The 25,072-nt window shown below is 41.5% G+C and overlaps 1 protein-coding gene across 1 annotated transcript; it reads right to left on the bottom strand.

Moving 5' to 3' along the window:
- Window positions 1-671: 671 nt before the first annotated feature.
- trim69 (tripartite motif containing 69) lies at window positions 672-20,869 on the bottom strand. Its single transcript, XM_061875824.1, has 6 exons — window positions 19,964-20,869; window positions 14,702-14,797; window positions 8,870-9,103; window positions 8,470-8,492; window positions 8,261-8,376; window positions 672-1,804 (listed from the first exon to the last, which is right to left on the bottom strand). The coding sequence occupies exons 1-6, from the start codon at window positions 20,543-20,545 to the stop codon at window positions 1,260-1,262; spliced, it is 1,596 nt and encodes a 531-aa protein (XP_061731808.1). The 5' UTR covers window positions 20,546-20,869; the 3' UTR covers window positions 672-1,259.
- Between the last annotated feature and the right edge of the window lie 4,203 nt (window positions 20,870-25,072).

Below are 25,072 nucleotides of genomic sequence, written 5' to 3' on the forward strand. Positions count from 1 at the left end.
GGCACGCCGGTAATATGATAAGTGATAGCGATGACATGTAGTAAAAGGCGGTAAAGGCAGCGCTAACACCGAACCCTTATGGTATTGTTAACTGGGTGTGAATCAGGACTAATATTTGGGTAATGCTTACCCCAGGAAATTGTCGGGAAATGCACTTATATTCGGGTGTTTCTTGGAAAAATGGGGAGATTTGACTAGTATGTTGCCAGAGTGGGTAAGCCGTTCAAAGAAGGTGAATCAATTAAACATGCATGATAGAATTTTTAAGTAATCTTTTTTGCGGCCCAACCTCACATCCAGAACAAATACCCAGAATCCAGTGACCCCTAGGCAAATTGACTTTGAGACCCCTGTGGTTCATTTTTTAAAATACATTGAATCATTGTAATGTGCTTAGTGCCAACATGCTATAGGCATAAATGTAATGGGGCTATATTTGGTTTGTTGGCTAATTCTATGTTTGAAAAAAAATCTCAACCGTAAGTCATCCTTTTTAGGTTTTTTGTCCCATTTTGAATGTGTATTTCGGATAAGCGGAAGAAGATGGATTTTAGTTTTTTTTTTTTTTTTTTTTTACATACCCGAATGCAGCTGAAAGGGACAAGCGGTACAAAATGGATGGATGGATGTATTTTATACATTTTTTATAAAGTCAAAAAGGTAAGAATAGATTAGATTAGATAGATAGTACTTTATTTATTCCGTCAGGAGAGTTCCTTCAGGAAAATTAAAATTTTCAGCACAATCCCATTCAAGTTTAGACAAACATTACAGGGAGACAGAACAGGATCGCTGACGGGTCTGCCGGCTTCCAGCGCCCCTTACAAAAAAGATGAGATAAAGGTAAACAAAGGGGGGGAGAAAAAAATAGAAGATTAAAATAAAATTTAAAAAATCGGTCTTTGCCTGGGCCCTGGAGAGGAGGTGCAGACTGAGGCCAAGGGAAAAAAACAAATAAATTAAAAAGATAAAAAAACAACTCATAACCATGGTACACATCCCTCTTCCATGTGTGTAAGAGGGAAACATCAAAGAACACAGAGGACATCAAAGACATTATATAATAGAATAGAAAACTAAGTTAATTTTCCTGAAATTGACCAAAACACATTGTGAATAGTTCAAGTGTGTATTATTAGATTTTGAGTTAAAAGTAGACAGAAATGTATTTAAAAAATAAAAAAAAGGCCAAAGATATATATAATATTCCAGATATTGCGGCCGTAGATCCAGTCTACAGACGTCTGTACAAAAAAAAACTAGATTTTTGGCAAGAAAACTTTAAGAGGCTCATTTTCATGCACTTTATCCAGGAATCCCAGATTAAAGTAAGGGTAGAGCGTCTCCATGAAGCTCTCCCTAAAGGTGTACAGGTGCGTCATGGTTTCTGCATTGTAAAAAGACACTAGGCCTCTTTTGTAGTCCAGGTACACCCCGATCCTGGCCAGCGGCTCCTCTAGGGACAGAACGGTCGGCGGGGACGTGCCCGCCATGTACTGTATCCCGTAGGACAGCGAGAGGGTCCAGAAGCCGTTGGCCGGAAGAGCCTTGATGACCCCCTTCCTGGGCACCGACTCCCGGGCCACGCCCACGGTCCAGACGGTGCTGCTGTAGACCTCGATCTCCCAGTAGTGGCGGCCGTGGGTGAAGCCCTGGCTCCCCAGCAGCGACAGGGCAGCGTTGAACCTGTTGGGGTTGTCCTCCACGCCGTGGTTGAAGGTCTGGTAGCGGACGCAGGTGAGTGAGGAGGTGAGGCTCAGCCAAGGGTTGGCCGTGCTGGAGTTCAACGTGATGGCTGCTGGGACTAAAAGTGCATGGATAATTATTATATAATAATGTGTCGTAAAGCAATTGAAGCAAAATGGAGTTCAGTACTTAAGTCTCAACTAGTTTGCTTTCTGAGGAAAAGATTGTGATTTGATAAATGTAAAAAAAAACAGTGCATCCGGAAAAGTATCCACAGGGCTTTATGTTACAGCCTCATTCCAAAATGGAATGCATTCATTTTTGTCCTCAAAATTCCACACACAATACCCCATAATGACAATGCGGAAAGGTTTTTTGAAAATAACCATAAAAAGTATGAATGTATTAAAAACTACAAAATATGACGTGCCTGCTATCTGTGCCCAGGACCATCGGAAGCCGCCGTGCTTTTAAGGGGGTACCGAGTGCCAAGTTTTAGGTGTAACTTTACATAATGCGCTACGGAGCTTGCCTAAAATGTTAGCATGCTTACATGATTCCCAAAGCCCAAAAAAAGTCTGCGGGCTATAGAGCGTTTTCATTTCGGGCTCCAGTACTCTGGAATGCCCTCCCGGTAACAGTTCGAGATGCCACCTCAGTAGAAGCATTTAAGTCTCACCTTAAAACTCATTTGTATACTCTAGCCTTTAAATAGACTCCCTTTTTAGACCAGTTGATCTGCCGTTTCTTTTCTTTTTCTCCTATGTCCCACTCTCCCTTGTGGAGGGGGTCCGGTCCGATCCGGTGGCCATGTAATGCTCGCCTGTGTATCGGCTGGGGACATCTCTGCACTGCTGATCCGCCTCCACTTGGGATGGTTTCCTGCTGGCTCCGCTGTGAACGGGACTCTCGCTGCTGTGTTGGATCCGCTTTGGTCTGGACTCTTGCGACTGTGTTGGCTCCATTATGGACTGAACTTTCACAGTATCATGTTAGACCCGCTCGACATCCATTGCTTTCCTCCTCTCCAAGGTTCTCATAGTCATCATTGTCACCGACGTCCCACTGGGTGTGAGTTTTCCTTGCCCTTATGTGGGCCTACCGAGGATGTCGTAGTGGTTTGTGCAGCCCTTTGAGACACTAGTGATTTAGGGCTATATAAGTAAACATTGATTGATGATTGATTAAATTGCTCATGTGTGCTAACGTTAGTACGATAACAGTTAGCACGTCTCATATACCAAGTTATATGACCCTAAGGTGTAAGGCTGCCGAAACCGAAAAAAAAGTGTGAAATTAGATCAAATAGTTAGCATGCTTAAGTTAGCTTGCTAGCATGCTATCGTTTACATGTGTATGGGTTTTTCACTTTTCTCAACTTTTCTGTAAAAGCCTAACCAGGGACGAGGGTTGAAAATTAGCCTGTGGCTAGAAGTCTTATGTACTATGACATCGGTTACCTATGGGTAGCAATGTTTCATTGTCCTGTCCCTGTCGAATAAATCAAATAAATATCATCTTCTTTCTGCACTTCCTCGAGCATCTTGATGAAAACATCAGTAGATAAGGACGCAAAAATACAATGCTATGCATATTCATTTTCTCTCAGTTTTGACCTCTTCTTTTTATGTTTTTCAGCAGGTTCTGACTAAGTCTGATTTCCGGGATTGCATTTGGCTTGAGTCGTTTACTGTCACGACTTGGACTATGGGTTATTTTGTTTTTCCAACGCAAAGGATGATTGGCACGAGCCAGGCATGAACGTGAGTACATTTTTAATTATTACTACACAAACAAACTACAACAAAGGCAAACAAATGGCGCACACAATGGCGGAAAACAAACTTGACTAATGAGCGGTATAGCTCGGTTGGTAGAGTGGCCGTGCCAGCAATTTGAGGGTTGCAGGTTCGATCCCCGCTTCCGCCATCCTAGTCACTGCCGTTGTGTCCTTGGGCAAGACACTTTACCCACCTGCTCCCAGTGCCACCCATACTGCTTTAAATGTAACTTAGATATTGGGTTTCACTATGTAAAGCGCTTTGAGTCATTAGAGAAAAGCGCTATATAAATATAATTCACTTCACTAATGAAAACAAAAGACTAGCACATAGGCTATAACTATAAACACGAAACCAAAACACTTGCTCAATGGCATGAATAACAATGAACTATAAACAAAAACTTACCTGACATGGAACTGAGAACGAGACATGGATCTTTACAAGGTGCGTAGCAGGTGGTAGGCATGAGAAGGAGGTGTAAGTTGGTAAAGTTGCCAGGACGAAAAACAAAAACAGAATGGCTTAAATAGCAGTGACATAATCAGTGAAGGAACAGGTGCGTGACATGACAGCTGAAATTAATGACTTTGCAAGGTAATGAAAACAAACCAGGAAGTGCAAAACAGGAAACAAGTGTCCAAAAAACAAAACATAACATGACCAAAACAAAACATGATCCATAGGCGTGACAGTTTACATTGTTTTTTCCATTCAAAATCGGACCGAAACCCTCAGTCAGAGTCATTTAAATGCAAATTGCTCTCCTTTCGCTCAGTCCATCCCATTTTGCGCGAGTTAATTTTACTGGAGAGGTCCATACTCTCCTTATATTGCCTTCCTTTGAATATGTTTGCAGGCTGATCCCTTCTTTACTTGTACTGCTACAACTTGCAACAATGCATCTGGCAGCCATGTTTAATGATTTCCTCAAACACTGTGCAAAAATATATTGATTCCAGATGAAGATGCTTGCAAAACACAGGCTGATGCAGGCCCCGCCCACATTTTTTACCTAAAAGTAGGCGTTCCAAAAACTACCGTATTTTCCGGACCATAGACCGCACCGGATTATAAGGCGCACTGCCGATGAGCGGGTCTAGTCATGTCTATTTTCATAAAAGATGTGCACCGGATTATAAGGCGCAATTAAAGGAGTCATATTAATATTATTGTTTTCTAAATGTAAACTACTTCTTTGTGGTCTACATAACATGTAAAGGTGGTTCTTTGGTCAAAATGCTGCATGGATGATGTTTTACAAATCATCTTCAAGTCGCTTCAGGATGCGCCGTTTTGTGGGCGGTCTTATTTACCTGGCTCACCTTCGACAGCGTCTTCTCCTCGTCATCTTTGTTGTAGCGGTGTAGCGTGCAAGGACGGGAGTGGAAGAAGTGTCAAAAGATGGAGCTAACTGTTTTAGTGACATTCACACTTTACTTCAATCAATAATGGAGCAGCATCTTCCGTCTCACTAATGCAATAACAACGCCGGAAATGTGTCCCGTGAAAAACTGTCCGACCAGAACTCTCTAATAACGAAAATTCTTTGAGTGATGTGTAGGGGAGCGTGGTCTGCGGGCCTGCCGCGGAGCAGGGTGTGAAAGGACCGGCCTCGAAGCCAGCGGTAGGTGAGTAGATAGCCCAGCTGGGACTGGTATTCTAATCACCTGTCACTTTTATTAGCAACAGCCGGACCGAGACACGTTGTTGGAGTAGGAGCCAGAGAGAGAGACACGCACAGAGACCGAAAGCAGGGAAAACAGAGACACGCCGGACTGGAAAGTCCGAAATATATATTGCTGGAAGCAAGCCATCTCCAGGTGTTCATGTCAATAAAAGACTTGATTCAAGCGGTCTACCGGGCTCCAGAAGATCTGTCGGCATCAGGAGAACACACCACGTACAGAGACGTTCAGGTAAATAATGTTAACTCACTACACCAGTATGTTTTAGCGCTTTCATGGTGAGTTTACTGACGGATATAAGTAAGAACTTCACACTACTTTATATTACAAATGGCAACAGCAGAGGATGAATGTCACATAACAAGAAAAAGAAGACGCTTATCGACTACAAAGGCAGAGGCGCACAAATTTTCAGGACTTATGCAGATCCCAAATACAGATCAGCAGGTACCAGAAGGTGAGCAAAGTTGCTTTTGCATAATATTGTGAAACAAAACGCCAGATAATGTCTTACCTTATACACACACCATTATAATGCTCCTATGTTGAAGCACAGTACAATCCTTCAAGCGGCTTACCAAAGTCGTACTAAAATATGTTGATAGATTTTTGAGCGCCGTATGTAATGTTCCGTATTTTCAATGGAACATTGCAAAATGTTGGTGGTGTTTACTGTACGTGAGTCATATTGCAGTCTGCACATATCTCTTATGTGTGACTGCCATCATATTGCAGTCTCCACGTATCTCTTATGTGTGACTGCCATCTACTGGTTGCACTTATCATTTCACCATGTACCAAATGAAATAGCTTCAATGTCGGTAAGCACAACCAAAATATTTCCGTACATTAGGCGCACCGGGTTATAAGGCGCATTTTCAAGAAAATTTAAGGATTTTAGGTGCGCCTTATAGTCCGAAAAATATGGTTACTATTGTGGGGGGGAATTGTACCGGTAGACTTCCTTTTTAGGCCCAGAACTATGAAGTAAGCGGCAATGCTGTCAGTGTTTTACTCCGCTGTGATGGCTGCAGTGCTTGACTGCAACCACCAGAGGCGCTAGGGATGCAGTCGCAACGTGTCATCTTATAATTCGATTTATGGTCTGTTATAAACCTAATGGCCGCATGTCGTTGCAAGGCAGAGTTCAATCTTACTGTGCAGTAATGAAAAACAGGCCCACGCTAGCCACACCCACTCGGCTGTTTTAAATGAGTTCTGTTTGGCATGACGGCCCAGTAATGTAAAGCCCTGTGAATTGTCGGTGACCCACTGTCACGCCTGTGGATTATGTTTTATTTTTGTCATGTTTGGTCATGTTATGGTTTGCTTTTTTTAGGACATTCAGTTCTTGCCTTTTGCACTTCCTGGTTTGTTTTGTTTTCATAGTAACCCTTTGATTTTCACCTTGCCCTCTAGTCAGCCCTCACACCTGTTACTAATCATCATAGTCATTATTTAAGCCATTCTGTTTCTGTCCTCGTCCTGGCAACTTTACCTACAATCCTACCTACCTTACCTCGCCGACCTTCATGCCTTGCCACGCTGTTTGTTGTTTTGACCACGCCACGTAATTTTTTTTTGTATTCATGCCTCAGTGCAAGTTTTTGGTTTGTTTTGTACCACAGTTAGTGTTTTTTTTGGTTTTGTACATAGTCATGCCATTGTGCTGCTTTTGTTTTGAGTATAGTCTAGTTCAGGGGTAGGGAACCTATGGCTCTGGAGCCAGATGTGGCTCTTTTGATGACTGCATCCGGCTCTCGGATAAATCTGAGCTGACATTGCTTAACACGATAAGTAATGAATAATTCCACAGTGTTAAAAATAACGTTCAAAATATAAAACATTCTCATGCTTTTTTATGTTCAAGAAGTTGCATTAATGGTAAGAAGTAATTTATTTTATTATTGGTTAGTGTGGGGCTTGCCCACCTGGGGTTCTTCAGACCACCAAGAGCCTGTTTTAGGGTTACAATATTGTTTTATTTTATTTTTCTCTCAGTTGAAGTAGAAGCATTTAAGTCTCACCTTAAAACTCATTTGTATACTCTAGCCTTTAAATAGATTCCCTTTTTAGACCAGTTGATCTGCCGTTTCTTTTCTTTTTCTCCTATGTCCCACTCTCCCTTGTGGAGGGGGTCCGGTCCTATCCGGTGGCCATGTACTGCTTGCCTGTGTATCGGCTGGGGACATCTCTGCGCTGCTGATCCGCCTCCGCTTGGGATGGTTTCCTGCTGGCTCCGTTGTGAACAGGTCTCTCGCTGCTGTGTTGGATCCGCTTTGGACTGGACTCTTGCGACTGTGTTGGATCCATTATGGATTGAACTTTCACAGTATCATGTTAGACCCGCTCGACATCCATTGCTTTCCTCCTCTCCAAGGTTCTCATAGTCATCATTGTCACCGACGTCCCACTGGGTGCGAATTTTTCCTTGCCCTTATGTGGGCCTACCGAGGATGTCGTAGTGGTTTGTGCAGCCCTTTGAGACACTAGTGATTTAGGGCTATAAAAGTAAACATTGATTGATGATTGATTGGTTGCTTTCCAGTAATTGTCTTTTTCTCTTTCGTCCTCACTCGCGCTCTAGCTCCAGCCCCAACCCTGTCTCTCCTCCTGGCTGCTGCTTATAACAGAGCGACAGGTGATTAGATAACAAGGCCCAGGTGGGCCATCTGCGCACCTGTCGCTGATTTCGAGGCCGGTCCTGGGAACATCCTGCTTTGCTGCAGGCCCGCAGGCCACGCCCCCTCCACAGTTATCTTCAGAATAACAATGTTATTATAAAGAATAAGAGACCTATTATACTCTGGAAATGTTGGTCTTACTTAAAAATGCACGCGTTTAGTTGTGTTCAGTGTTAAAAAAAATATTATATGGCTCTTAGGGAAATACATTTTAAAATATTTGGCTTCTTGGCTCTCTCAGCCAAAAAGGTTCCCGACCCCTGGTCTAGTTTGTTATCCGCCTTTGTGCGCACCCTTTGTTTTCCTTTGTATTATAGTGTTTAAATAAATCAAAATGTACTCACACTCTCGTCTGGCTCGTGCCAATCATCCTTTGCGTGGAAGAAGCAATACAAAGTCCAAGTCCATGTGTGACACCCACCTGGGTAAATAGTGCTCTTCATGGACTTCCACACTCTGTACTGCAGGGGCCCTGCAAAGCGTCCCTCACACAGGCTGGGAGGCGTAAAAAGTGGCTTCTCGAACTTCAGCGGCGGCCTGCCAATAAAAAAAAAAAGCCCCCGTAGCAAAACTGAGACGATGCAATGCAAACAAAACTTGCTTTTTTTTTTCTTTTTTTTTCCCACTCACCTCTGCAGACACACTTTGATGCTCTGGGAGGAGGAAAAAAGTGGCGATTAGAATCTGACAGACGAGAAGGCTTTTTCCACATGACATCAGCGTCTAGGAGCTCCCTGCGGTCGGGGGAGTGGAGGGGGGGGGGGAAAGTCCCTGAGCCGAGGGCCCGTGGACTTGACTGAGCTTCTTATCCCGCTGATCAACCAGTGAGCTCACTGGCTTTGCATCCTGTCCAGCTTTTTGTTAGCAGGAAGCAGGAGCAACTCGACCCCGCTTGGCTTCTTTAGAATTATGCTCCAACTTGACAGGAAAAGACAACGAGGTCCCGCCCTTGCACTGCTTATACTTCTCATCTCGCTCAGCAACTCTGCTGACTCATTTCTTTCCTTTTTTTTTTTTTTTTATCTCTTACCCGCAGCAGAGTGAAGGGGTCCTGCTCCCGCCGCTTGTCCTCGATATCTTGCAGGGCTCGCTGCAGACGGGAGATCTCCACGCACAGCAGGGCCTTGTGCTCGTCCAGGCGGATCAGCTCGCGGCGCTCCTCCGTCTTCAGCTTCACCTGCAGCATCTTCTCCTCCTGGTAGAGGAACTGGTGCAGGTCGCTGAACTGGGTCTCGATGCGCTGCTTCAGGTCAGCCGTGTGGTCCTGATAAGTAGTTAAAGGTGCCATATGTAATAATGTGGTTAGAAATGGTACTGCAATCACACAGCCAAATCCAGCTCAGTGGACTGGGCTACTCCCATTCTGTGGAACGCTCTCCCTGACCACCTGAGGGCACCACAGACTGTGGATGCTTTTAAAAAAGGCTTTAAAAACATTATTTAAAAAAAAAAAAACCTTTTTATAGATATATGCATACTAGTTCTAGCTATTAGGCTGTTCTAGTGCTTATTTTATTTATTTTTATTATGTTTTTATTTTTTAATACACTGTAGCACTTTGAGGTTGTTTGCTCAATGTAAAGTGCTTTTAGGAAATAGGAACTGACACTACCAAAATCCACATAGGTTTTATTTGTCCAAAATATATTTTGCCCCGTCAGTTGGAATACACATGGACATACAGGCTAACGGGCATGTATTTCCTTCGCTAAGCATTACACTCTGAGCGAAGCACCATCACACTAAGCAAACTAGCTTTGTTAGACAAGATCATAGACTGTATTGGAAAACATAGTTTACATACCAAATGTCCATTTCCATTTATTACAAGGAGGAAATTAGCAAGTTCATCTACTCCGCCTTTAATCATCTCCATCTTTCAAAGGCATCGCCGGTACAAATCCTGGCTTTGTCATGAATAAGTTGCGAACGGTAACGAGTCCTTTTCGATTGACTAAGGTCTGACATGTTTAGTAACTTTACCGGTGGCAGTAGCCAGACAAAGGATGTATGATACACATGAACTTTTTAATTGGTCAAAAGGTGGAGGGCGGGGCACTGAAATTAAAACAATAAGATTTCGGTGCTGTAAATCAAATTGTTAAATGAGCATATCCCGGCTGAACTACTGTTATCAGTTATAGAGGTATTGTAAAATAACATGATTTATTAATGCCATTCAATGATGACTTGACATGAAATTATTACATATGGCTCCTTTAAATCATGGACGTTTCTTGTGTTGATTCACAATAGGCATGGGTGCAGTTCACATTTAACATTTGAACCGATACGTTATCAGTTTCCGGTACCAGGGAAATCAACAACAATACCAATTTAGTGTTAATTGTTAATTTTTTGATGATAAAATCTCACTTTTTTTTATTTAACATTCCACAGATTATGATAAGCTTGCTGTTGTGTTGTTATTTCTAATTTTCTAACCCTTCCAGGTCTCATTTGCAAGTATTATATAGTAGCCTTTGCATGCCGTTGCAATTTCAAGACGTTAGATGGTAGTAGTGTATGAACTACGCCAAATAGTTTTGGGGGGCCACCTTTCCAGAAAGTTTCTCCCTTTTATTATTTGTATTATTTTGTCAATCCGTAGAATCAGCTTCTTCAAGAGTAGACATTTGGTTTTGGTATATTTAATTTGTCAGAGTAACAGGAGTGCTCTGCTGTTTGTCTCTTTATTTTAAGGCCAGTCAAAGATCGTCTCTAATGACAGTGTTTTTAAGAATCTCCTGCAAAAATGTGAGTGTCTCACCAAGTTTTTTTAACTGAACTTGAGGGTCACCAGTTGAAAGGGCCAAATGATGAAACTAGAAGCACTGGTATACCTAAAGGAGTTGACCACTGACCGCATGTGAAGTAAACAGGCTACAACAACACCTTGGTTACAGAAATCACATTACGAAGAAAATGTGTGACTGGCTCTGTCATTGTTCTGTGATTGCTAGGAATGTTAAAATGTCAAAGATCTGCTCACGTGTTAACATTGGTCCAAGTTCCTCCACACAACAAGAACACTCTAGAGTTTTGAAGAATTTGCTGCAAAAATGATTGTCTCCCTAGTTTCGAATAGAACTCGGGGGGCCGGTATGATGTCCTTTGCGACCCCTTGGGCGAACAGTTGAAATGGACTGGACTCTCACACTATTATGTTGGATCCACTATGGACTGGACTCTCACACTTTTATGTTAGATCCACTATGGACTGGACTCTCACACTTTTATGTTAGATCCACTATGGACTGGACTCTCTATATTATGTTAGATCCACTATGGACTGGACTCTCACACTGTTATGTTTGGTCCATTATGGAATGGAATCTCACACTATTATGTTAGATCCACTATGGACTGGACTCTCCATATTATGTTAGATCCACTATGGACTGGACTCTCCATATTATGTTAGATCCACTATGGACTGGACTCTCACTATTATGTTGGATCCATTATGGACTGGACTCTCACACTGTTATGTTTGGTCCATTATGGACTGGAATCTCACACTATTATGTTAGATCCACTATGGACTGGACTCTCACACTATTATGTTAGATCCACTATGGACTGGACTCTCACACTATTATGCTAGATCCACTATGGGTTGGACTCTAACACTACTATGTTGGATCCACTATGGACTGGACTCTCACACTATTATGTTAGATCCACTATGGACAGGACTCTCACTATTATGTTAGATCCATTATGGACTGGACTCTCACAATGTTATGCTTGGTCCATTATGGATTGGAATCTCACACTACTATGTTAGATCCACTATGGACTGGACTCTCACACTATTATGCTAGATCCACTATGGGTTGGACTGTAACACTACTATGTTAGATCCACGATGGACTGGACTTTCCCACTATAATGTTAGATCCACTATGGACAGGACTCTCACTATAATGTTAGATCCACTATGGACTGGACTCTCACACTATTATGTTAGATCCACTATGGACCGGACTCTCACACTATTATGTTAGATCCACTATGGACTGGACTCTCACTATTATGTTAGAACCACTATGGACTGGACTCTCACTATTATGTTAGAACCACTATGGACTGGACTCTCACTATTATGTTAGATCCATTATGGACTGGACTCTCACACTGTTATGTTTGGTCCATTATGGACTGGAATCTCACACTATTATGTTAGATTCACTATGGACTGGACTCTCACTATTATGTTAGATCCACTGTGGACTGGACTCTCACTATTATGTTAGATCCACTATGGACTGGACACTCACACTGTTATGTTTGGTCCATTATGGACTGGAATCTCACACTATTATGTTAGATCCACTATGGACTGGACTCTCACTATTATGTTAGATCCACTGTGGACTGGACTCTCACTATTATGTTGGATCCACTATGGACTGGACTCTCACACTATTATGCTAGATCCACTATGGATTGGACTCTCACTATTATGTTAGATCCACTATGGACTGGACTCTCACACTATTATGTTAGATCCACTATGGACCGGACTCTCACACTATTATGTTAGATCCACTATGGACTGGACTCTCACACTATTATGTTAGATCCACTATGGACTGGACTCTCACTATTATGTTAGATCCACTGTGGACTGGACTTACGTTGGGCCCTACAAAGTGTTTATGCTGTAAATTGGAGGTGTCCAAACTTTTTGACTAGGGGTCAAAAAAAATTTGGCCGGGGGCCTAAAGCCGACTGCATGCCAAGTATGTGTGTGTGTTTACATATTATAATAGTTTAATGGATGTATAATTAATAATCATTAAAAATTAATAATAAGAGTATGTGAAAATTAAACTCCTACCTTCCATGACAAGCTCTTTAAAGCTTTGTAATCAGTCAGAAATATCAAGCAGCTTTCAGTCAAACATGAATAAGTGTGAGAAGGGTGTTTTGCTTTTTTCCCATCATGCCTTGCAATGGATTTAAATGGGTGCGATTTCATTTTTTTATGGTGATGGGACGTTTTTGTTTATGATGTCCACAACGTTTAGTTAACATGTTGTGTTATGTGACTTTTTGCGCTGGTTGAATTTTTATTTCTGCACCATGACTGGAAAAGGTTGTTTTGATTGGGTGATATAAGTAAATGATGTGCCTGTTAGTGTTACATTTCCCCTTTAAATGGTGACAAATTGGCATCTGTCAGGCCCCTGGGTAATCACAGTTATTGTATCCTTGAATTGCCGCTGGGGAGCTAAATAATTTAAGACCTCTTCTCACTCCGGCGCTTACCAAAGGCATGTGGTAAAGGCAAGCATGCGCTAATTATTTTAAGACCTCTTCTCACTCCGGCACTTACCAAAGGCATGCTGTAAATTTAGGCCTGCGCTTACAAATTTGAGTTTGATGTAAGGATACCATCATGAAAAGTACATTTGATTTAAAAAAAACCCCAACATATTATGGTCTTACCTTTACTTATAAATGAAGTCCATGTGCAGCTCTTTCTGATCAAAAGCATCGATAACTTGTTTATAGAAGTCTTCCTTATCTTTCTTCAGTTTTAAAAGTCTCTGTCTTGATGATGTTCCTTTCTCCTGATTCGATTGAAAGTCCAGTTTAGAACAAATTTATTTTATTTATGTAATCCTCCATGTTAAAAGTGCAAGCGAGAGGAAAAAATAAACACACGCTGCTCACTCTTGCTGCTTGTTGTCACTTCTTCTGCAGCCAAGTAGTCGCAAAGAAGGATCACTAGCGCCCTCTACCACCAGGAGGCGGGAGTCATTTAATGACTCATATTTGACACACGCAGCTACGGTATATTAATAAAACATAGCTGCTTACAGGTCTTGTTAGCATATTCAATAGCTTGGACCTTAAATCCGACTGAATAGCTCTTAATCTTCTTCCCTTTATGCGATTTCAAATGATAGAAATCAGCCTCCTCTATTTTGAAAATGATGACAGGTGATGTGTCACTTGTGACGTGACGAGTTTGACCCTGTGGAAATTCTAGGCATATGCTAATTATTTTGCGAAACGAGTTTGACCCGGTGGAAATTCTAGACATGCGCTAATAAAAATAATATTTTGCGAAACGAGTTTGACCCGGCGTTAATCCTGAACCGGCGGTAATGCTAAGCATGCGCTAATTATTTTGCAAAAGGAGTTTGACCCGGCAGTAATTCTAGGCAGGCGCATACTATATACCCGGCGGCAATTCAAGGAATTAAGGTAATACAAATTACCAATTGTACATTTGGCAATATATAAAGTTAGTCTGGAACCACCCTGCACATCTAGGTTGTTTATTCAAATTAAACTCGTACCTTTTGTCAAATTGAAGATGCCAGCGGGTCTCACTTGGCCCAGTATTGTACTGATTACACACCAGCTGTTTGGTTGAGCATGTTATTTGTAGTCTTCACTCAGCAAATTTGGAAGCGTTGACATCCTCATGTAAAATTGTGAATGCTAATCCGTAGCATGTCTATGGCAAAGCCAATGCAAATTAGCATCAAGCTGGCACATTTTGCAAAAGTGGAGCCTTACTGTACGTTTAAGCGTTTCCCGTCAAGCATACTCGCTTTGTTGTCATGGAAAATGTCAACATCATGGCTCAGACCACTCTGCTCGAGTGCTTGTTTACCCGCCAGTTGTTTGAGCCGGTGCATGGTCTGAAACGCGAAGGTGATGTCACGGGGCAACAAAAGTATTGAAATATGGCCTTAGTTGTCATTTTGATTACCAAATTTGGAGGTGTTGAAACGGCAGCGTTTCTATGGCAAATCCAAACTAAATTCGGATCAATATTTAGTCTGTACCAAATTCGGTACCCATCATTAACTAAAAGCATACACAAAAACCCTCTCACCTTAAGCTTTTTGACTTCCTCCTCAGCTTCCCGATCACACTGCAGTGCCGTGTTGAGCTCCGCTTTGAGGGAGTCCATGGAGCTGTTCAGGGACGCCTGAGTTTGGACAAAGAAGAGGACTTAACAAGTTTCAGAGGTACTCTAATGCAGTGCTCCCCAACCACCGGGCCGCAGAATATTTTTTTTATTATATATATATATTTTTATTTTATTAAATCAACATAAACAACACAAGATACACTTACAATTAGTGCACCAACCCAAAAAAAACTCCCTTTTTCATGACAAAAAAAAAAAAAAAATAGTAAATAAATAAATAAATAAAAATTAAAGAAAACCCCACTCCGCCAGGCCGCGGGACAAATTATCAAGCGTTGACCGGTCCGCAGCTACTAAAATGTTGGTGACCACTGCTCTAATGCGCTACATTGTGGTTGTCAAAAAAAAAAATTGCGTAAATCTAGGTGGACAAAAAAGTGGCAAGTTTACGCCAAAAAGAACGGTTTCGACTAGACTCCGGACTAGAAGATGGAACTAACCTAGTCAGTGGCCTTGTGCAGTGGTCCCCAAGCTTTTTGTATCCGCGGACCGGTCAACGCTTAATAAATTGTCCCGCGGCCTGGGTGTGGGGGGGTGGGGGTCCTTTTTTTTTTTTCTTTGTCATGAAAAGGGAGGTTCTTGTGGTTGGTGCACTAATTGTAAGTGTATATTGTGTTTTTTATGTTGATTTAATTAAAAATATATTTATATATTTATATTTAAAAACATTTTTGAATAAAAATTAATAAAAAAAATTATTCTACGGCCCGGTACCAATCGGGCCACGGCCCAGTACTGGGGGACCACTGGCGTAGTGGTTAGAGTGTCCGCCCTGAGATCGGTAGGTCCGTTTTAAAAACAAATCCGCCCCCCCAAAAAATCTCCATACTGTCGAGGTTTTATCGACAATTTCTTCGCTTTAAGCAGCACTTATTTTTACTTTCTCGTCTCACTCTATGCAAAGAATCAACCGCGAAACCACAACTAAACTTGATAGTTGATACTGTTATCCGATTGGCTGTTGGTGTGCCACTCCCACTGCTCAGTGATCACTTCCTGTGTCGATTCCTGTGTTTACAGGCCTGGTGGTTAGAGCATCCGCCCTGAGATCGGTAGGTCGTAAGTTCAAATCCTGGCCGAGTCATACCAAAGACTATAAAAATGGGAGCCATTAACTCCCTGCTTGGCACTCAGCATTAAGGGTTGGAATTGGGGGTTAAATCACCATAAATGATTCCCGGGCGCGGCATTGCTACTGCCCACTGCTCCCCTCACCTCCCATGGTGTGATCAAGGGTGATGGATCAAATGCAGAGAAATAATTTCGCCACATCTAGTATGTGTGTGACAATCATTGGAACTTTAACTTTTAACTAAGTTTTGGTGAGAATCTGGAAAAAGGTGCAAATAATATGCTACATTGCGATTGTGTGCAAATATTCATTTACAAAACCTAAAATGAGTAAAGTTGGCGCGTTGTGTAAATGGTAAATAAAAACTAAATACAATGATTTGCAATTCTTTTTCAAATTATTTTGAATTGAAAAGACTGCAAAGACAAGATATTTAACGTTCAAACTTAAAGATTGTTGTTATTTTTTGCAAATATTAGCTCACTTGGAATTTGATGCTTGCAACATCTTTTAAAAAAGCTGGCACAAAAAAAGACTGAGAAAGTTGAGGAGTGCTCATCAAACACTTATTTTGAACATCCCACAGGTAAACAGGCTAATTGGGAACAGGTGGCTGCCATGATTGGGGATAAAAGCAGCTTCCATGAAATGCTCAGTCATTCACAAACAAGGACGGGGCGAGGGTCACCACTTTGTCAACGAATGCAAATTGTCGAACGGTTTAAGGTAGGTAGATCTTTATTGTCATTGCACAAGTACAACGAGACTTTGTTTTCAACACAAACCCGTTCAAGATTAGACAAACACTGTAGAGCAGGAGTCAGCAACCTTTTTGAAACCAAGAGCTACTTCTTGGGTACTGATTAATGCCAAGGGCTACCAGTTTGATACACACTTAAATAAATTGCCAGAAATAGCCAATTTGCTCAATTTACTTTAAACTCTATGTTATTATTAATAATTATTTCTATTTATGTTTGTGGGAACACTGATCATATTAGTGATTTCTCACACTAAATACATATAGAAACAAATATTTTTATAAATATATTGAGGTGGCGACTTGTCCAGGGTGTACCCCGCCTTCCGTCCGATTGTAGCTGAGATAGGCGCCAGCACCCCCTACCACCCCAAAGGGAATAAGCGCTAGAAAATGGATGGATGGATAGATATTTCGACTCTTTGAAATTCAAAATTCAACCCCAAAAAATTTGAGAAAAACTAGCTAATTCCAATCTTTAAAAAAAAAAGAATTTATGGAATATCACTAGTAATTTTTCCTGATTAAGATTAATTTTAGAATTTTGATGACATGTTTTGAATAGGTTAAAATCCAATCTGCACTTTGTTAGAATATATAACAAATTGGACCAAGTTATATTTCTAACAAAGAAAAATATATATTTTTAATTTTAATCATTCAAATTAATGTTCAATTTAATTAATGTTTTTATTGTAAAGAATAATTAATTAATTTTAATTTAATTCTTCATTTTAGCTTCTGTTTTTTCGGCAAAGAATATATGTGAAATATTTGTGAAATGTTTTATTCAAACTTATGTTTGAAGAAATATTTCAAAAATATTCTTTGTTGAAAAAACAGAAGCTAAAATGAAAAATTAAATTAAAATGTATTTATTATTCTTTGCAATAAAAAAAATTTACTTGAACATTGATTTAAATTTTGAGGATTGAAGAGGAAGGAATTTAAAAGGTAAAAAGGTATTGTGTTTAAAAATCCTAAAATCATTTTTAATGTTGTATTTTTTTCTGTAAAATTGTCTTTCGGAAAGTTATAAGAAGCAAAGTAAAAAAATAAATGAATTTATTTTAACAAGTGAAGACCAAGTCTTAAAGATATTTTCTTGGATTTTCAAATTCTATTTGAGTTTTGTCTCTCTTAGAATTAAAAATGTCAAACAAAACAAGACCAGCTTGCTAGTAAATAAATACAATTTAAAAAATAGAGGCAGCTCACTGGTAAGTGCTGCTATTTGAGCTATTTTTAGAACAGGCCAGTGGGCGACTCATCTGGTCCTTACGGGCGACCTGGTGCCCGCAGGCACTGCGTTGGTGACACCAGTGTAGAGGGTTACAGAACAGGAACGCTGATTAGTCGCCACAAGGCACTCCATAAAAGATGGGGAAAAGGTCAACGCTGGGGGAGGATGAGTAAAAAAAATACAATCTAGACTGGGCTCCAAAGGGGAGGGGAAAAAACCTCCATAGCAAAGCACATACATATATGACAAAATACATCTTGAGACTTGCAACAGAGGGGAGGGAGTGGGGGCTACAGTGGAAGGCTGCAGCTCTTCAGGTGCTGCCCATCCGTCCATCACCTAAGGGATTCGCGTCAAGGCTGTTTGAAAAGACGGCGCTTAGATGGCAGCATATGTTGTACCTGTATGTACCTTTCAGGATTAATGGTGCCTTCACAGATGTGTAAGTTACCCATGCCTGGGGCACTAATGCACCCCCATACCATCACAGATGCTGGATTTTCAACTTTGCGTCGATAACAGTCTGGATGTTTCGCTTCCCCTTTGGTCCGGATGACACGATGTCGAATATTTCCAAAAACAATTTCAAATGTGGACTCGTCAGACCACAGAACACTTTTCCACTTTGCATCAGTCCATCTTAGATGATCTCGGGCCCAGAGAAGCCGGCGGCGTTTCTGGATGTTGTTGATAAATGGCTTTCGCTTTGCATAGTAGAGCTTTAACTTGCACTTACAGATGTAGTGACAAACTGTATTTAGTGACAGTGTTTTTTGAAGTGTTCCTGAGCCCATGTGGTGATATCCTTTAGAGATTGATGTCGGTTTTTGATACAGTACCGTCTAAGGGATCGAAGGTCACGGTCATTCAATGTTGGTTTCCGGCCATGCCGCTTTCGTGGAGTGATTTCTCTGAACCTTTTGATATTATGGACCGTAGATGTTGAAATCTCTAAATTTCTTGCAATTGCACTTTGAGAAACGTTGTTCTTAAACTGTTTGACTATTTGCTCACGCAGTTGTGGACAAAGGGGTGTACCTCGCCCCATCCTTTCTTGTGAAAGACTGAGCCTATTTTGGGAAGCTGTTTTTATACCCAATCATGGCACCCACCTGTTCCCAATTAGCCTGCACACCTGTGGGATGTTCCAAATAAGTGTTTGATGAGCATTCCTCAACTTTATCAGTATTTATTGCCACCTTTCCCAACTTCTTTGTCACGTGTTGCTGGCATCAAATTCTAAAGTTAATGCCATCCATCCATCCATCCATCATCTTCCGCTTATCCGAGGTCGGGTCGCGGGGGCAACAGCCTAAGCAGGGAAACCCAGACTTCCTCTCCCCAGCCACTTCGTCTAGCTCTTCCCGGGGGATCCCGAGGCGTTCCCAGGCCAGCCGGGAGACATAGTCTTCCCAACGTGTCCTGGGTCTTCCCCGTGGCCTCCTACCGGTTGGACGTGCCCTAAACACCTCCCTAGGGAGGCGTTCGGGTGGCATCCTGACCAGATGCCCGAACCACCTCATCTGGCTCCTCTCCATGTGGAGGAGCAGCGGCTTTACTTTGAGTTCCTCCCGGATGGCAGAGCTTCTCACCCTATCTCTAAGGGAGAGCCCCGCCACACGGCGGAGGAAACTAATTTCGGCCGCTTGTACCCGTGATCTTATCCTTTCGGTCATGACCCAAAGCTCATGACCATAGGTGAGGATGGGAACGTAGATCGACCGGTAAATTGAGAGCTTTGCCTTCCGGCTCAGCTCCTTCTTCACCACAACGGATCGGTACAACGTCCGCATTACTGAAGACGCCGCACCGATCCGCCTGTCGATCTCACGATCCACTCTTCCCTCACTCGTGAACAAGACTCCTAAGTACTTGAACTCCTCCACTTGGGGCAGGGTCTCCTAAAGTTAATGATTATTTGCAAAATAAATAAAAGTTTATGAGTTTGAACATCAAATATGTTGTCTTTGTAGCATATTCAACTGAATATGGGTTAAAAATGATTTGCAAATCATTGTATTCTGTTTATATTTGCATCTAACACAATTTCCCAACTCACATGGAAACGGGGTTTGTGTATACACTCACCCTGTACTTTTGCTCTGCGTCCTGGACACACACCATGGTGTGGTTCCTGTGCTCCTGCGAGAGTCCACACACCAGACAAACCAGCTCCTGGTCGTCCTCGCAGTACAGCTTCAGCTCCTCCCGGTGTCGGCCGCAGCGCGGGGCCGGGGCGGGGGGCGCCTTCTCTGCCGGGGCGGGCTCCGCCCTCCCGCTCTCCTCCAGCCCCTGGCAGTAGCTCTCCACGATGTTGGCCACGATGCGGTTGGGTCTGTAGCTCTGACCCGGGTACACCTTCCTGCACTGGGGGCAGGAGCCCGTGGCCCCCTGGCTGTGACCCCTGGGCCCCGCCCAGTAGCCCACGATGCAGCCCTGGCAGAAGGTGTGGTCGCAGGGCAGGGAGACAGGTTGTTTGAAGAGGTCCAGGCAGATGGAGCAGGTCAGGTCTCGGCTGATCCTGTTGGCGGGGGGCGGTCTCGGCGAGGCAAACTCTCCTTCCTTGGCCTTCCAGCTTTTCTTCTCTGGTTTGACTCCCTGGTTGTGCTTCTCCACAGTCTGCAGATAAGCAGACTGGATCTTCTTCACCTCTTTCTGGTTCTTGCTCATGTTTTTTTTCTTTGTGTGAGCGGCCTGCAGTCTTCCTGTTGACTGTGAAGGAAGGAGGTGGTGGACAGTGAGGGAATGTCTCCTCCCTTTCCTCCTCCTCCTCTCGCTCTCTCTCCAGACAGTCGCCAGGAAACCGAGGCGGACCTTTCTTTAACCGCGTCTGCAACAAAGCCCGTACTTAACGCTTTAAATCTGCCGCGGAAGAATGTGAATCCGCTTCAAGTCCTGCGAGATTGGCATCGGAGTCAACAAGCGCCGACTTGCTAGCGTTGTCCACTTTGACAACTTTTCTTCCTTCTTGTTACTCAGAGACCACTAAGTGTGTGTGGGAAGTATCTGGGTTCCCTTCCTGTCCGCGTGCGTGGGAGGGATCCAGGCTGCTAACAACAAAGTCGTGTTGTGTACCGAGAGCCAAGTAGTCCTTAAACGCACCATGAGAAAACATCTTTTTTCTGTACAGCAGGCCTGGGCAATTATTTTGACTCGGGGGCCAACTTTAGGGAAAAATATGTGTCTGGGGGCTAGTATATATCTATTTTTGGGGAAATTAATATAAAACCTCACAATAAAGTCTGATAGAATGCTAAAAATGTTATGACGGACCACCTTGAAATTTTTGTATGAACAATAAAACCCTGAATATTGGCCACATATGAACGTGAAGTGAATTATATTTATATAGCGTTTTTCTCAAGTGACTCAAAGCGCTTTACATAGTGACACCCAATATCTAAGTTACATTTAAACCAGTGTGGGTGGCACTGGGAGCAGGTGGGTAAAGTGTCTGGCCCAAGGATGGCACAAGCGGGAATCGAACCTGCAACCCTCAAGTTGCTGGCACGGCCACTCTACCAACCGAGCTATGCCTAACGTCACACCCCCTCTCAATAGACATACAAACCCCGTTTCCATATGAGTTGGGAAATTGTGTTAGATGTAAATATAAACAGAATACAATGATTTGCAAATCATTTTCAACCCATATTCAGTTGAATATGCTACAAAGACAAAATATTTGATGAACAAACTGATAAACATTGTTTTTTTGCAAATAATCATTAACGTTAGAATTTGATGCCAGCAACACGTGACAAAGAAGTTGGGAAAGGTGGCCATGAATACTGATAAAGTTGAGGAATGCTCATCAAACACTTATTTGGAACATCCCACAGGTGTGCAGGCTAATTGGGAACAGGTGGGTGCCATGATTGGGTATAAAAACAGCTTCCCAAAAATGCTCAGTCTTTCACAATCGAATCATGGTAGTTACGGTATGTATTTTTGTAGAGCTGTGTGAGAAATTTCAAGTTGTCCGACGAATACAAACCCCGTTTCCATATGAGATGGGAAATTGTGTTGGATTCAAACAAACAAACAAACTGTTCAAACTCATAAACTTTATTTATTTTTTTTAAAATAATAATTAACTCTGAATTTCATGGCTGCAACACGAGCCAAAGTAGTTGGGAAAGGGCATGTTCACCACTGTGTTACATCACCTTTTCTTTTAGCAACACTCAATAAACGTTTGGGAACTGAGGAAACTAATTGTTGAAGCTTTGAAAGCGGAATTCTTTCCCATTCTTGCTTTATGTAGAGCTTCAGACGTTCAACAGTCTGGGGTCTCTGCTGTCGTATTTTACGCTTCATAATACAACACATATTTTCGATGGGAGACAGATCTGGACTGCAGGTGGGCCAGGAAAGTACCCGCACTCTTTTTATACGAAGCCACGCTGTTGTAACACATGCTGAATGTGGCTTGGCATTGTCTTGCTAAAATAAGCAGGGGCGTCCATGAAAAAGACGGCGCTTAGATGGCAGCATATGTTGTTACAAAACCTGTATGTAACTTTCAGCATTAGTGGTGCCTTCACAGATGCGTAAATTACCCAGGCCTTGGGCACTAATGCACCCCCGTACCATCACAGATGCTGGCTTTTCAACTTTGCGTCGATAACAGTCTGGATGGTTCGCTTCCCCTTTGGTCCGAATGACACAATGTCGAATATTTCCAAAAACAATTTGAAATGTGGACTTTTCCACTTTGCATCAGTCCATCTTAGATGATCTCGAGCCCAGAGAAGCTGGTGGCGTTTCTGGATGTTGTTGATAAATGGCTTTCGCTTTGCATAGTAGAGCTTTAACTTGCACTTATAGATGCAGTGACAAACTTTATTTAGTGACAGCGGTTTTCTGAAGTGTTCCTGAGCCAATGTGGTGATATCCTTTAGAGATTGATGTCGGTTTTTGATACAGTGCCGTCTGAGGGATCGAAGGTCACGGTCATTCAATGTTGGTTTCCGGCCATGCCGCTTACGTGGAGTGATTTCTCCAGATTCCCTGAACCTTTTGATGATATTATGGAGCGTAGATGTTGAAATCCCTAAATTCTTGCAATTGCACTTTGAGAAACGTTGTTCTTAAACTGTTTGACTATTTGCTCACACAGTTGTGGACAAAGGGGTGTACCTCGCCCCATCCTTTCTTGTGAAAGACTGAGCATTTTTGGGAAGCTGTTTTTATACCCAATCATGGCACCCACCTGTTCCCAATTAACCTGCACACCTGTGGGATGTTCCAAATAAGTGTTTGATGAGCATTCCTCAACTTTATCAGTATTCATTGCCACCTTTCCCAACTTCTTTGTCACGTGTTGCTGGCATCAAATTCTAACGTTAATGATTATTTGCAAAAAAACAATGTTTATCAGTTTGTTCATCAAATATGTTGTCTTTGTAGCATATTTAACTGAATATGGGTTGAAAATGATTTGCAAATCATTGTATTCTGTTTATATTTACATCAAACACAATTTCCCAACTCATATGGAGACGGGGTTTGTGTATATATATATATATATATATATATACGTATATATATATATATATATATATTTTTTTTTTTTCTTTCTACCGCTTATTCCCTTTTGGGGTCGCGGGGGGCGCTGGCACTTATCTCAGCTACAATCGGGCATATATATATATCATGAAAAATGTTAATGCATTATTTTGAAATTTTTCATGACATATATATATATATATATATATATGTGTGTGTGTGTGTGTGTGTGATATTGATCCCCCAAATATATATACATGTATATATATATGTATGTATGTTTATATATGTATGTATGTGTGTATTTATGTATGTATATATGTAAGTATATATATATATATATATATGTGTGTATATATATATGTGTGTATATATGTATATGTGTGTGTTCAGAAGAAAAAACATACTACAATGATAAAACAACAACAAAAGAAATACAAGCATGAAAATAGAAATAAAATAAACTAAAAGTTGTATATTAAAAAAAAATGCGGTAAAATGCGGTAGAAATGGATGGATATTTGTTTCTTGAGACGTTTCTATTTTAAAATTTTACAATGAATATTTAATGTATTTAAAAGTAGTAAAAACCCCCTCTCTTGCAACTATTGATTAGCTTATTCCAACAAAAGTGCTGTCATTTTGATACAAAAAAGAACAAAACAATACGAATCACCACGGAGCTGAAAAGCTTAACAGCACGCTTCCAAACGTAAGTGACGTCAGCACTCCCTCTGGTGGACAACAGTGGTTATAACAACTGGTCAGGAAATGTCACTTGATAGATAAATGGATGATAGTTTGATAGATATATAAGTGGATAGATGGATGGATGGATGATAGATATATAGATGGATGGATGGATGATATTGATTGATTGATACTTTTATTAGTAGATTGCACAGTTCAGTACATATTCCGTACAATTGACCACTAAATGGTAACACCCCAATAAGTTTTTCAACTTGTTTAAGTCGGGGTCCACGTTAATCAATTCATGGTAGATATATAAATATATAAATGGATAGATGGATGATGGATGATAGATATATAAATAGATGGATAATAGATGTATCAATGGATGGATTCAAGTGTCTCTCGTTGCTCACTTATTTTGAGGTGTCTGAGATCCTCTTCACACAATTATTGATGCAACACTATGGCAGTTTAAAACATGACATTTGTTGGTACAAATAATTCAACTTCAACTTAAAGACAGCATACGGCCATCCCAGATGGTTAATAATAAATGGGTTAGTGTTTATCATACCTACCTTTGTTCTCTGTTTGACTAAGTTCACTTGATCAAACCTTTTCTAACATTCCACAGGACAAAATAATAAACGTGTGTATTATTCTTCCTGCCAATTGATTCCTAATTCTTCACCCTTCCATTTGTGCTCATCTCCTTTACTCTGGCTCCTTGTTCCTGTGGCTCTGCCCCGGTGTTGCCATGTAGTGTCCCCTCTTTCCTCTCCACACCTTTTTGTGTGCGTATTCAGTTGTTTTTTCTTCATTCCTTTTGAGTGCCATTTTTACTATTTTTATTCTTTTTTTCCTTGTATTGGGATCCTTACTCCGGCAGAAGCTGTGATCGATTCCACAAAACAAATGTGTATTTGTATACCGTATTTCCTTGAATTGCTGCTGGGGCGCTAATTAATTTAAAACCTCTTCTCATTCCGG

Source organism: Nerophis ophidion, linkage group LG17 (assembly GCF_033978795.1).
Source record: "Nerophis ophidion isolate RoL-2023_Sa linkage group LG17, RoL_Noph_v1.0, whole genome shotgun sequence".
Classification (NCBI taxonomy): domain Eukaryota; kingdom Metazoa; phylum Chordata; class Actinopteri; order Syngnathiformes; family Syngnathidae; genus Nerophis; species Nerophis ophidion.

Excerpts from the sequence above, each read along its gene's own strand:
- trim69 (XM_061875824.1), bottom strand. The coding sequence starts at position 20,545 with ATGAGCAAGAACCAGAAAGAGGTGAAGAAGATCCAGTCTGCTTATCTG. Across the intron at positions 14,798-19,963 it reads ACGCAGAGCAAAAGTACAGG|GCGTCCCTGAACAGCTCCAT; the intron begins GTGAGTGTATAC and ends GTCCAAACTCAG. Across the intron at positions 9,104-14,701 it reads AGGAAGTCAAAAAGCTTAAG|GACCACACGGCTGACCTGAA; the intron begins GTGAGAGGGTTT and ends ACTACTTATCAG.